Below are 14,084 nucleotides of genomic sequence, written 5' to 3'. Positions count from 1 at the left end.
TCCTGTCTGAGTCAGGACTGAGTCAGCCACTTGCATACCGGATACCTTACATACTTGATATTTAACTCTTTTAGGCAGAGAAAGAAAAAAAGGAACACAGCATAGTTATTTGTGTGCTAGGCACTGTATGTACACATGTCTATATCATCATGTCACATGTCACTTCGGGTATCCTTTAAATATGCACATTCTTGCTTCACTCAACATTTTAAAATTCAGTCTGATCACTGATTCATGTATACTGCCTAACTTATTTTGATGCATTACGCATCTGAATCGCTCTAGTCATGCATGGCACAGTTAGAGGGATTCGGATGCATCTCTCATTACAGCTGTGCAAGCATTGTGTCTTGCAATCTGGCACTGTGTGGAAACGGGCCCCAATATTGACTAGGGTCTCTTGTCCTCCACCCTGTAAGAAAAGATATTGGTCCTCCCATTTACAGAGGCATAGCTATGGGGGGGCAAGCGGGAACATTTGTCCCCAGGCGCATCGCTGTGGGGGCGCTCAGCACGGCCACTGCCCCCCCCCCCACGTGCATGAGAGGCGGCTAACTGGCTGCCAGACGTGCCCCTGCTTCTCTCCCTCCCTCTGCAGAGTAGTGCAAAAGTATTAACAGCAGCAGAAATAGCGGGGCACATCTGGCTATCTAAAGGGGGGCACATCTGGCTATCTAAAGGGGGGCACATCTGGCTGTCTATAGGGAGGCACATCTGGCTATCTAAAGGGGGGCGCATCTGGCTATCTAAAGGGAGGCACATCTGGCTATCTAAAGGGGGGGCGCATCTGGCTATCTAAAGGGGGGGCGCATCTGGCTATCTAAAGGAAGGCACATCTGGCTATCTAAAGGGGGCGCATCTGGCTATCTAAAGGAAGGCACATCTGGCTATCTAAAGGGGGCGCATCTGGCTATCTAAAGGAAGGCACATCTGGCTATCTAAAGGAAGGCACATCTGGCTATCTAAAGGGGGCGCATCTGGCTATCTAAAGGAAGGCACATCTGGCTATCTAAAGGGAGGCACATCTGGCTATCTAAAGGGGGGCACATCTGGCTATCTAAAGGGAGGCACATCTGGCTATCTAAAGGAAGGCACATCTGGCTATCTAAAGGGGGGCACATCTGGCTATCTAAAGGGGGGCACATCTGGCTATCTAAAGGGGGGCACATCTGGCCATCTAAAGGGGGGCACATCTGGCTATCTAAAGGGGGGCACATCTGGCTATCTATAGGAGGTTACATTTGGCTAGCTAAACAGGGGAAACGGGGGCACATATGGCTATCTAAGGGGAGCACATTTGGCTACGTAAAGGGAGACATCTGGTTATCTAAACCGGGGGAAGGGGGGCACATCTGGCTATCTGAGGGGGAGCACATTTGGCTGTTTAGAAGGGGACACATTTGGCTATCTAAACGGGGAAAGGGGGGCACATATGGCTATCTATAGGGGGGAAGGGGACATATAGCTATCTAAGCAGCATTTGTCCAGGACCACATTCTGATGCGTGGCCACACCCATTGTTTAGAGGGGGGTGCCAAAAACGGGGCACTGACAACTCCAGCTACCCCTTTGCCCATTTATCTCCACAAGCGTGTACGTGGCAATGCTCGGCGATACTTACGGCTTGCTGCACTGGATCCAGGTATCTCCATCTCTCCCACAGTTGCCCTTCTCCGTCCCTTCAATATTTAATTTTTCATAGCAAAAGCGGTCAGACGCACCTGGAATAACACAAGAGTCACACCTAGTACACTGGATATCGCTCTGCTGCCCTCTCTCACAATCATAGGATCACAACGAGGAGATGATATAGAAAGTCTGTGGAGCAGAGCTGTTGGTAAATACAAATGGCTGGAGTGGCCGATGCCTCCTTAGCTCCACGTGGGGCCCACACACTGGTCGATTTCAGCCATCGATCGATTCTATAGAATCGATCAGAAATCGATTCTATCAAATTCCCCATTCGATCGATTTGCGGCCGATTTCGATCGATTTGATCTATCTGACAGGATGGAAAACCTAGGTCTATCTGCTGCTGGCAGCAGATCGACATCAATAGAGTTGCATTGGATCTAATGGTCCAATAATGCATTTAAATAGATTTCCAATAGATTTCATTCTGAAGTGTGTGGCACACATCAGATAGATTCTTGTGAGATTGGACTTCACAGGCATCTGACAGAAATCTATCTGATGGTCGAATCTGCTGCAAATCTATTAGTGCATGGCCACCTTTAGGTAGCATTCAAGTTTGGGGCAACAACTGTCTCATCCTTTGCATCATTAATGAGCCGACTAACAGGGCAGCATCCTTCCCCTGGTGATTTCTCTGCATCAGGCAATGGTTTCCAGCCTCTCTGGTTACAAACAGCGATGGCCAATCAGACGCAAATGTTATGCAAAAGTATGCAGCTTCAAAATGGACCAATGAAATTCAACAGCAGCATTTGATTGGTCTGTTTTCAAACTGCATATATAGGCACAAAATTAGCATGAACTCACAATGATTTGCATTACTCTGGCCATCCATTAGAAGAAATTGTGCTACTGTCGTTACTGAATCATACCCGTATACAGGTATAATGCTACATTTACTTTTGTATGGTTCCTATCCAGTTCTGTATAATGCCTGAAGAAGAAACTTAAAGAGACTCTGAAGCGAGAATAAATCTTGCTTCAGAGCTCATAGTTAGCAGGGGCATGTGTGCCCCTGCTAAACCGCCGCTATAGCGCCGCTAAACGGGGGTCCCTTCACCCCCAAATCCCCCACTGCAACACTTGGTCGCAGACTTGGTCGCTCCTGGAGGCAGGGCTAACAGCTGCAGCCCTGCCTCCAGTCGCGTCTATCAGCGGCGCATCGCCGCCTCTCCCCCGACCCTCTCAGTGAAGGAAGACTGAGAGGGGCGGGGGAGAGGCGGAGATACGCGCTGACAGACGCGCGTGGGGCAGGGCTGCGGCGGTTAGCCCTGCCCCAACCAGGAAGAGATCCCCGGCTGCTCGGAGGGGATTTGGGGGTGAAGGGACCCCCGTTGTGCGGCGCTATAGCGGCGGTTTAGCAGGGGCTCACATGCCCCTGCTAACTATGAGCTCTGAAGCGAGATTTAATCTCGCTTCAGACTCTCTTTAAAGGACAACTGAAGCATGAGGTATATGGAGGCTGCCATATTTATTTATTTCTAAGAAATGCCAGTTACCTGGCTGTCCTGCTGATCCTTTGCCGCTAATAATTTTAGCCCTAGACCCTGAACAAGCATGCAGCAGATCAGGTGTTTCTGACATTGTCAGATCTGACAAGACTAGCTGCATGCTTGTTTCTGGTGTTATTCAGACACTACTGCAGCCAAATAGATCAGCAGGGATGCCAGGCAACTGGTATTGTTTAAAAGAAAATAAACATGGCAGCCTCCATATTCTTCTCACTACAGTTGTCCTTTAAAGGGATTGGATCAAAACCAGATAGATACCTTAAGAGAGGAAGCCTCAGGATCCTATCAAGTCTTCCCTCGCTGCTGTAAAGCCCCTTGTTGCAGAGCGTGGCCCCCCACCACGTCCGGGCCATGCAGGTTACTACGCATGGGGGCTGGGTTGGCTATTGTGCATCCACGCCGGATCAGGAAGAGCTGCGCAGCCCGTTAGGATTAGCGACAATGCATTTTCGCTAATCTTCGGGGGGGCCATGCTTAGTGACGGGGGACAACACAGCAGAGAGGGACACCTCAATAGGAGCCCGGGGCTTCCCTCTCTGGAGGTACCCGTGTTTCACCGAAAATAAGACACTGTTTTTGCTCCAAAACCGTGTGCTAAGGCTTATATTCAGGGGATGTCTTATACTGGCACTGCATGATATGACCCATGCTGGCCGCCTCTTATTGCTGCTCATTGTAACGTCACAGTGCCGATTAGGCACCTGTCATGTCATCCCTGCACACAGTTGATAAACCTGCTGTGTGCAAGGATGACATGACAAGTGCCTGATCGGCACTGCACGATGTGTCCCCATGCTGGCCGCCTGTGTGAAGCAGATGTTGTGTTTACAAAAGCTACCGCTACGTTCTAATTGGAGCAAGCAGTCTGGGAGGCGGGATCATGGCTGGCTCCGTGATTGGGCCAATCTTTGCACTCGCTGAGTAGCGAGTAATGCGGCAATGGGCGGCAGGAGGTGATGAGCGGCTCAGCGTGCAAGCATGCAGCCTCCATGAATGGAGAGTGACCTCGCAGAGAGTGCAGCTAATTACTAAATACCGTACTACGGTATCTCACTAGCGGTATGTGTCATCAGGGATGCGAATGACAGGGATGTCATGTGGGCTGGAGCTAGGTCTTATTTTCGGGGGATGCCTTATATTTGGAGAATAAGTGAAATTTCAGCTAGGTCTTATATTCAGGGGATGTCTTACTTTGGGGGAAAGATGGTAAGTATCTGATGTTGTGTACCTGAGCTTCGGCTGGAGGTACTCTTTAACGTTTCGAAAGCTCGCAATAAACCATGTACAGTTTGATGTCTGCAATTTTGCTCCTCACTGGACCATCCTTCACTTGCTTTGATACTGCATGATGTATTTGATCCCATTATAAAAGGATGGGGCAAACTAACCCAAGGAGACAGAGGAGAGGTAGAATGCCACTAACACAACATAACAACACTCCAGCCATGGGAAGGAGGCGGGGCCAATATAACAATGTAGCTGAACTACAATATATGGCGATTTCAATCTATACAGCAGTATATAAGCAGTAGGCAAAGGCTGACAGATTTGGTTAATGACAGACTACTTACTGCGTCCCCAGACTGCATTGCATTGGCGATCTCTGGTTTTACATCGCCCTCCATAACATCGACCCTGTTAATTAAAAATAACAATATCTTTACATAGAACAGAGTGCACGGTAAATTTGCAGAGAGGTGAATCTCTATACAAATTACTGGGGGCTATATAGTCATGCATTCTGATGTAAAACAGTATCATAATATTACCAAATGTGTAATATCTAACCTTCGGCATGTAATGACAATATCTCCCGCTGATTCATGGGTACCCAATTTAAAAGGGCAAAGAAAGGAAATTTGGGCACCGGGGGGAGGAGGTTAAAGTTGGGGGGGGGATAAGCGTAAGTCATCGGTAGAGGGAGAGTTATGTGTTAGGCATCAGTATAGGGGGGTCTTAGGGTTAGGCATTGGTAGAGGGAGGTCTTAGGGTTAGGCATCGGTAGAGGGAGGTCTTAGGGTTAGGCATCGGTAGAGGGAGGTCTTAGGGTTAGGCATCGGTAGAGGGAAGTCTTAGGGTTAGGCATCGGTAGAGGGAGATCATAGGGTGAGGCATTGGTAGAGGGAGGTCTTAGATTTAGGCATCGGTAGAGGGAGGTCTTAGGGTTAGGCATCGGTAGAGGGAGGTCTTAAGGTTATGCATTGGTAGAGGGAGGTCTTAGGGTTAGGCATTGGTAGAGGGAGGTCTTAGGGTTAGGCATTGGTAGAGGGAGGTCTTAGGGTTAGGCATTGGTAGAGGGAGGTCTTAGGGTTAGGCATCGGTAGAGGGAAGTCTTAGGGTTAGGCATCGGTGGAGGGAGGTCTTAGGGTTAGGCATTGGTAGAGGGATGTCTTAGGGTTAGGCATTGGTAGAGGGAAGTCTTAGGGTTAGGCATCGGTAGAGGGAAGTCTTAGGGTTAGGCATCGGTAGAGGGAAATCTTAGGGTTAGGCATAGGTAGAGAGAGGTCTTATGGTTAGGCATCGGTAGAGGGATGTCCTAGGGTTAGGAATCTGTAGAGGGAGGTCTTAGGGTTAGGCATCGGTAGAGGGAGGTCTTAGGGTTAGGCATTGGTAGAGGGAGGTCTTAGGGTTAGGCATCGGTAGAGGGAGTTCTTAGGGTTAGGAATCTGTAGAGGGAGGTCTTAGGGTTAGGCATTGGTAGAGGGAAGTCTTAGGGTTAGGCATCGGTAAAGAGAGGTCTTAGGGTTAGGCATCGGTATATGGAAGTCTTAGGGTTAGGCATCGGTAGAGGGAGGTCTTAGGGTTAGGCATCGGTAGAGGGAAGTCTTAGGGTTAGGCATCGGTAGAGGGAAGTCTTAGGGTTAGGCATCGGTAGAGGGAGGTCTTAGGGTTAGACATGGGTAGAGGGAAGTCTTAGGGTTAGGCATTGGTAGAGGGAGGTCTTAGGGTTAGGCATCGGTAGAGGGAGGTCTTAGGGTTGGGAATCTGTAGAGGGAGGTCTTAGGGTTAGGAATCTGTAGAGGGAGGTCTTAGGGTTAGGCATCAGTAGAGGGAGGTCTTAGGGTTAGGCATCGGTAGAGGGAGGTCTTATGGTTAGGAATCTGTAGAGGGAGGTCTTAGGGTTAGGAATCTGTAGAGGGAGGTCTTAGGGTTAGGAATCGGTAGAGGGTGGTCTTAGGGTTAGGCATTGGTAGAGGGAGGTCTTATGGTTAGGAATCTGTAGAGGGAAGTCTTAGGGTTAGGAATCTGTAGAGGGAGGTCGTAGGGTTAGGCATCGGTAGAGGGAGGTCTTAGGGTTAGGCATCGGTAGAGGGAGATCTTAGTGTTAGGCATCAGTAGAGGGAGGTCTTAGGGTTAGGCATCAGTAGAGGGGGGTCTTAGGGTTAGGCATCAGTAGAGGGAGGTGTTAGGGTTAGGCATCAGTAGAGGGAGGTCTTAGGGTTAAGCATTGGTAGAGGGAGGTCTTAGGGTTAGGAATCTGTAGAGGGAGGTCTTAGGGTTAGGCATCGGTAGGGGAGATCTTAGGGTTAGGCATCGGTAGGGGAGATCTTAGGGTTAGGCATCGGTAGAGGGAGATCTTAGGGTTAGGCATTGGTAGAGGGAAGTCTTATGGTTAGGCATCAGTAGAGGGAGATTTTAGGGTTAGGCATTGGTAGAGGGAGATCTTAGGGTAGGTATCGGTAGAGGGAGGTCTTAGGGATAGGCATTGGTAGAGGGAGGTCTTAGGGTTAGGCATCAGTAGAGGGAGATCTTAGGGTTAGGCATCGGTAGAGGGAGATCTTAGGGTTAGGCATTGGTAGAGGGAGATCTTAGGGATAGGCATTGGTAGAGGGAGATCTTAGGGTTAGGCATCGGTAGAGGGAGATCTTAGGGTTAGGCATCGGTAGAGGGAGGTCTTAGGGATAGGCATTGGTAGAGGCAGATCTTAGGGTTAGGCATCGGTAGAGGGAGGACTTAGGGTTAGGCATTGGTGGAGGGGGATCTTAAGGTTGGGCATCGGTAGCAGATCGCCGCAGGCGCCGTACGGTAACGTAGGTATTGAAGAACGTTAGATAGGGCACTTCCGGCGCTGTGTACCGCAACGTGGGGAGTGTGAACTCGCCCATAGATAAGCATTAGGCTGCGGTGGGGGGCGCTCCTCTGTGTGAAAGGGCGCTTGAGGGTAGAAGAAAAAGAGGACACAGATGGTTTAATGTTTGCCATACCATGGGCGCACCAGAGTCTATCTACTAAAATATATTCATTGAGACGGAAATACATGCCATCTGCTTTCATGTAGATGTCTTGGAGTGATTCTGTGGGGCACTGCTTTACATCGCTGCAGTAAACTCCCCACACCTGAACATGGCGTTACATAAAGAGAGTCAGCTATAGAGACAGGCCTCAGAGAGGACACCATGCACACTGATAGCAATATTACCTGGTCACTGTCACAGAAGTATCCATCCTGCTTGTAGAGATTGGATGAGCACTGCGTAAACAAAGACACAGATTAACTGAAATACTTCACTGAACTACGTATATTAAAAAGTACACGAAATTGACTGATCACAAAAGGTATGTAAAACCAAAAAACTATTTTTCTCCTAGTCACGGTGTTACAACAGTTGTGCCATACCAATACACAGCAATTACTTCAACTGAGTAGATAGACAATACCATTTCTTTTATTTTAATTGCCCATTTGTTTTGGTTATCCCAACATTTAAAAAGACAGTGAAGCGAAAAAAAAAATTATGATATAATGAATTGGTTGTGTAGTACGGATAATTACTAGAACATTAGTAGCAAAAAAAAATATTCTCATATTTTTATTTTCAGTTTTACAGCTTTTTTATAACATTGCATCATTCTCTAATACTTGTAATTTACACACTACTCAGCATTCTAAATGTTTTTAAAGAACAGGCAGTGAACTTTTGACCTGTCCTGAACTGTTTCCTGCAAAAGAAAAACACAATACAGCTGCGATAACCTAATCAGAAGTCAGAGCTCTCTTCACAGAGCTCAATGGCTATTTGCATAGATAATAACTGGAGTTTCTTAACTCTTCCTGTACTGGAAACAAATATTAGACTTATATTTCTACTTCTAATGCTTTATTTCTTAAGGGACCCATACACCTAACGATTTTCCCGCCGATATACAGCAGATTCGATCACTGTGATCGAATCTGCTGTGAAATCATTGCGCAAACGCAAACAATTGATTTCCGTCCGGAATAAATCGTTCCCGTCGATCCGTCCGTGCGGAAGATTTTTCTAGATCGGCGGCGGATCGGGAGTGCGTCGATAGCAGCGTTTGAATGCCTGACAACCGACGCAATACAGCAGCAATATAGTACCTGCTCCGGCCGGCGCGAGTCCCCGCCGTCACCGATGTCTTCTTCTCCGCTGGGTTCCGCGGTCCGGCTGGCTTCACTTCCTGTCCTGGCTGGAAGTTTAAACAGTAGAGCGCCCTCTACTGTTTGAACTTCCCCAGACAGAAAGAAGTGAAGCCTGCTGGTCAGGAACCCAGCGGAGAAGAGACAGCAGGGACCGGGGGACCGGGACCTGGGGGACCCGATCACAGATTGTGAACGGTTTCAGGCTGCAATCGGTTCACAATCTGTTTGCAGTAGAAGCAGCCATACGATCCCTCTCTGATCAGATTCGATCAGAGAGGGATCTATCTGTTGATCGAATCTGATGGCAAATCGACCAGTGGATGGCCACCTTAAGAACCAGGGCTAAATACTAAATAATAATAATAAAAAAAATAATATTCAAAAGTTAGTGTTGGGAAAGTTTTAGCAAAACTACAGGAGTCTGTAGCTTACACAAGTTTGATAATAATTTTGAAAATGTAATTTTGTAATGAGGGATTGAGTTTGTCGCTACCTATTTTTTATGTGCTAGGGGTCCAAGCTATAAAGACAAATCAAAAAGTATTCTACAACTCATGATGATTAAAACAAGGTCACATATACGTAATTTGATAACAAACTGGATGCACAACAATCCATTATGTGTCTATGGCTTTTTTGCAGTTCATTTAGATAGGGGCTGGTTAGTGTTAGGAGTGGGTGGTGGGTGGTTAGGGTTAGGCATAGATGGCGGAGGGCTCTGGTATGAGTTAGAAAAAACACCAGAATTTTCCTGTGATTGATTTTTCACATGCCTGCTATGTGTTCTTGTACAGCAGAGACCACAGATCAGTACTCCCCACACTGCCTGCTATGTGTTCCTGTACAGCAGAGACCCACAGATCAGTACTCCCCACACTGCCTGCTATGTGTTCCTGTACAGCAGAGACCCACAGATCAGTACTCCCCACACTGCCTGCTATGTGTTCCTGTACAGCAGAGACCACAGATCAGTACTCACCACACTGCCTGCTATGTGTTCCTGTACAGCAGAGACCACAGATCAGTACTCACTACACTGCCTGCTATGTGTTCCTGTACAGCAGAGACCACAGATCAGTACTCCCTACACTGCCTGCTATGTGTTCCTGTACAGCAGAGACCACAGATCAGTACTCCCCACACTGCCTGCTATGTGTTCCTGTACAGCAGAGACCACAGAGCAGTACTCCCCACACTGCCTGCGATGTGTTCCTGTACAGCAGAGACCACAGATCAGTACTCACCACACTGCCTGCTATGTGTTCCTGTACAGCAGAGACCCACAGATCAGTACTCCCCACACTGCCTGCTATGTGTTCCTGTACAGCAGAGACCCACAGATCAGTACTCACTACACTGCCTGCTATGTGTTCTTGTACAGCAGAGACCACAGATCAGTACTCCCCACACTGCCTGCGATGTGTTCCTGTACAGCAGAGACCCACAGATCAATACTCACCACACTGCCTGCTATGTGTTCCTGTACAGCAGAGACCCACAGATCAGTACTCACTACACTGCCTGCTATGTGTTCTTGTACAGCAGAGACCACAGATCAGTACTCCCCACACTGCCTGCTATGTGTTCCTGTACAGCAGAGACCCACAGATCAATACTCACCACACTGCCTGCTATGTGTTCCTGTACAGCAGAGACCCACAGATCAGTACTCCCTACACTGCCTGCTATGTGTTCCTGTACAGCAGAGACCACAGATCAGTACTCCCCACACTGCCTGCTATGTGTTCCTGTACAGCAGAGACCCACAGATCAGTACTCCCCACACTGCCTGCTATGTGTTCCTGTACAGCAGAGACCACAGATCAGTACTCCCCACACTGCCTGCTATGTGTTCCTGTACAGCAGAGACCCACAGATCAGTACTCCCCACACTGCCTGCTATGTGTTCCTGTACAGCAGAGACCCACAGATCAGTACTCACTACACTGCCTGCTATGTGTTCTTGTACAGCAGAGACCACAGATCAGTACTCCCCACACTGCCTGCGATGTGTTCCTGTACAGCAGAGACCCACAGATCAATACTCACCACACTGCCTGCTATGTGTTCCTGTACAGCAGAGACCCACAGATCAGTACTCACTACACTGCCTGCTATGTGTTCTTGTACAGCAGAGACCACAGATCAGTACTCCCCACACTGCCTGCTATGTGTTCCTGTACAGCAGAGACCCACAGATCAATACTCACCACACTGCCTGCTATGTGTTCCTGTACAGCAGAGACCCACAGATCAGTACTCCCTACACTGCCTGCTATGTGTTCCTGTACAGCAGAGACCCACAGATCAGTACTCCCCACACTGCCTGCTATGCGTTCTTGTACAGCAGAGACCCACAGATCAGTACTCCCTAAACTGCCTGCTGTGTGTTCCTGTACAGCAGAGACCCACAGATCAGTACTCCCCACACTGCCTTCTATGTGTTCTTGTACAGCAGAGACCCACAGAGCAGTACTCCCCACACTGCCTGCTATGTGTTCCTGTACAGCAGAGACCACAGATCAGTACTCCCCACACTGCCTGCTATGTGTTCCTGTACAGCAGAGACCACAGATCAGTACTCCCCACACTGCCTGCTATGTGTTCCTGTACAGCAGAGACCACAGATCAGTACTCCCAACACTGCCTGCTATGTGTTCCTGTATAGCAGAGACCACAGATCAGTACTCCCCACACTGCCTGCTATGTGTTCCTGTACAGCAGAGACCACAGATCAGTACTCCCCACACTGCCTGCTATGTGTTCCTGTACAGCAGAGACCACAGATCAGTACTCCCAACACTGCCAGCTATGTGTTCCTGTACAGCAGAGACCCACAGATCAGTACTCCCCACACTGCCTGCTATGTGTTCCTGTACAGCAGAGACCACAGATCAGTACTCCCCACACTGCCTGCTATGTGTTCCTGTACAGCAGAGACCACAGATCAGTACTCCCCACACTGCCTGATATGTGTTCCTGTACAGCAGAGACCACAGATCAGTACTCCCCACACTGCCTGCTATGTGTTCCTGTACAGTAGAGACCACAGATCAGTAGTCCCCACACTGCCTATGTGTTTCTGTACAGCAGAGACCACAGATCAGTACTCCCAACACTGCCTGCTATGTGTTCCTGTATAGCAGAGACCACAGATCAGTACTCCCCACACTGCCTGCTATGTGTTCCTGTACAGCAGAGACCACAGATCAGTACTCCCCACACTGCCTGCTATGTGTTCCTGTACAGCAGAGACCACAGATCAGTACTCCCAACACTGCCTGCTATGTGTTCCTGTACAGCAGAGACCCACAGATCAGTACTCCCCACACTGCCTGCTATGTGTTCCTGTACAGCAGAGACCACAGATCAGTACTCCCCACACTGCCTGCTATGTGTTCCTGTACAGCAGAGACCACAGATCAGTACTCCCCACACTGCCTGCTATGTGTTCCTGTACAGTAGAGACCACAGATCAGTAGTCCCCACACTGCCTATGTGTTTCTGTACAGCAGAGACCACAGATCAGTACTCCCAACACTGCCTGCTATGTGTTCCTGTATAGCAGAGACCACAGATCAGTACTCCCCACACTGCCTGCTATGTGTTCCTGTACAGCAGAGACCACAGATCAGTACTCCCCACACTGCCTGCTATGTGTTCCTGTACAGCAGAGACCACAGATCAGTACTCCCCACACTGCCTGCTATGTGTTCCTGTACAGCAGAGACCACAGATCAGTACTCCCCACACTGCCTGCTATGTGTTCCTGTACAGTAGAGACCACAGAGCAGTACTCCCCACACTGCCTATGTGTTTCTGTACAGCAGAGACCCACAGATCAGTACTCCCCACACTGCCTGCTATGTGTTCCTGTACAGCAGAGACCCACAGATCAGTACTCACCACACTGCCTGCTATGTGCTCCTGTACAGCAGAGACCACAGATCAGTACTCCCCACACTGCCTGCTATGTGTTCCTGTACAGCAGAGACCCACAGATCAGTACTCCCCACACTGCCTGCTATGTGTTCCTGTACAGCAGAGACCACAGATCAGTACTCACAACACTGCCTGCTATGTGCTTCTGTACAGCAGAGACCCATAGATCAGTACTCCCCACACTGCCTGCTATGTGTTCCTGTACAGCAGAGACCCACAGATCAGTACTCCCCACACTGCCTGATATGTGTTCCTGTACAGCAGAGACCACAGATCAGTACTCCCCACACTGCCTGCTATGTGTTCCTGTACAGTAGAGACCACAGAGCAGTACTCCCCACACTGCCTATGTGTTTCTGTACAGCAGAGACCCACAGATCAGTACTCCCCACACTGCCTGCTATGTGTTCCTGTACAGCAGAGACCCACAGATCAGTACTCCCCACACTGCCTGCTATGTGTTCCTGTACAGCAGAGACCCACAGATCAGTACTCCCCACACTGCCTGCTATGTGTTCCTGTACAGCAGAGACCACAGATCAGTACTCACAACACTGCCTGCTATGTGCTCCTGTACAGCAGAGACCCATAGATCAGTACTCCCCACACTGCCTGCTATGTGTTCCTGTACAACAGAGACCACAGATCAGTACTCACAACACTGCCTGCTATGTGCTCCTGTACAGCAGAGACCCACAGATCAGTACTCCCTACACTGCCTGCTATGTGTTCCTGTACAGCAGAGACCCCCCGACCAGTACACTCCACACTGCCTGCTATGTGTTCCTGTACAGCAGAGACCCACAGATCAGTACTCCCCACACTGCCTGCTATCTGTTCCTGTACACCAGAGACCACAGATCAGTACTCCCCACACTGCCTGCTATGTGCTCCTGTACAGCAAAGACCCACAGATCAGTACTCCCTACACTGCCTGCTATGTGCTCCTGTACAGCAAAGACCCACAGATCAGTACTCCCTACACTGCCTGATATGTGTTCCTGTACAGCAGAGACCACAGATCAGTACTCCCCACACCGCCTGCTATGTGTTCCTGTACAGCAGAGACCCACACTGCCTGCTATGTGTTCCTGTATAGCAGAGACCCACAGATCAGTACTCCCCACACTGCCTGCTATGTGTTCCTGTACAGCAGAGACCACAGATCAGTACTCCCCACACTGCCTGCTATGTGTTCCTGTACAGCAGAGACCCACAGATCAGTACTCACCACACTGCCTGCTATGTGTTCCTGTACAGCAGAGACCACAGATCAGTACTCCCCACACTGCCTGCTATGTGTTCCTGTACAGCAGAGACCCACAGATCAGTACTCCCCACACTGCCTGCTATGTGTTCCTGTACAGCAGAGACCACAGATCAGTACTCCCCACACTGCCTGCTATGTGTTGCTGTACAGCAGAGACCCACAGATCAGTACTCACAACACTGCCTGCTATGTGCTCCTGTACAGCAGAGACCACAGATCAGTACTCCCTACACTGCCTGCTATGTGTTCCTGTACAGCAGAGACCCACAGATCAGTACTC

At 49.1% G+C, this 14,084-nt stretch overlaps 1 protein-coding gene across 3 annotated transcripts in view; it reads right to left on the bottom strand.

Moving 5' to 3' along the window:
• The window catches only part of ADAM11 (ADAM metallopeptidase domain 11), a 180,472-nt gene that overhangs the window by 29,713 nt on the left and 136,675 nt on the right, over positions 1-14,084 (bottom strand). For all 3 annotated transcript variants that reach the window (XR_011025410.1, XR_011025411.1, XM_068264201.1), the window contains 3 exons: positions 7,627-7,677; positions 4,778-4,841; positions 1,622-1,721 (listed from right to left, as the gene is read on the bottom strand). Coding sequence is in view for 1 of the 3 variants with exons in the window: in XM_068264201.1 (XP_068120302.1) it covers positions 1,622-1,721; positions 4,778-4,841; positions 7,627-7,677 (215 nt within the window). In the remaining 2 variants the exon portion in view is untranslated. The remainder of the gene's footprint in view (positions 1-1,621; positions 1,722-4,777; positions 4,842-7,626; positions 7,678-14,084) is intronic.

The sequence above is a fragment of the Hyperolius riggenbachi genome, chromosome 12, assembly GCF_040937935.1.
Source record: "Hyperolius riggenbachi isolate aHypRig1 chromosome 12, aHypRig1.pri, whole genome shotgun sequence".
In the NCBI taxonomy this organism is placed as follows: Eukaryota; Metazoa; Chordata; class Amphibia; order Anura; family Hyperoliidae; genus Hyperolius; species Hyperolius riggenbachi.
Note: the sequence above shows the minus strand (reverse complement) of the source record. Positions and strands in the feature narration are given on the sequence as shown.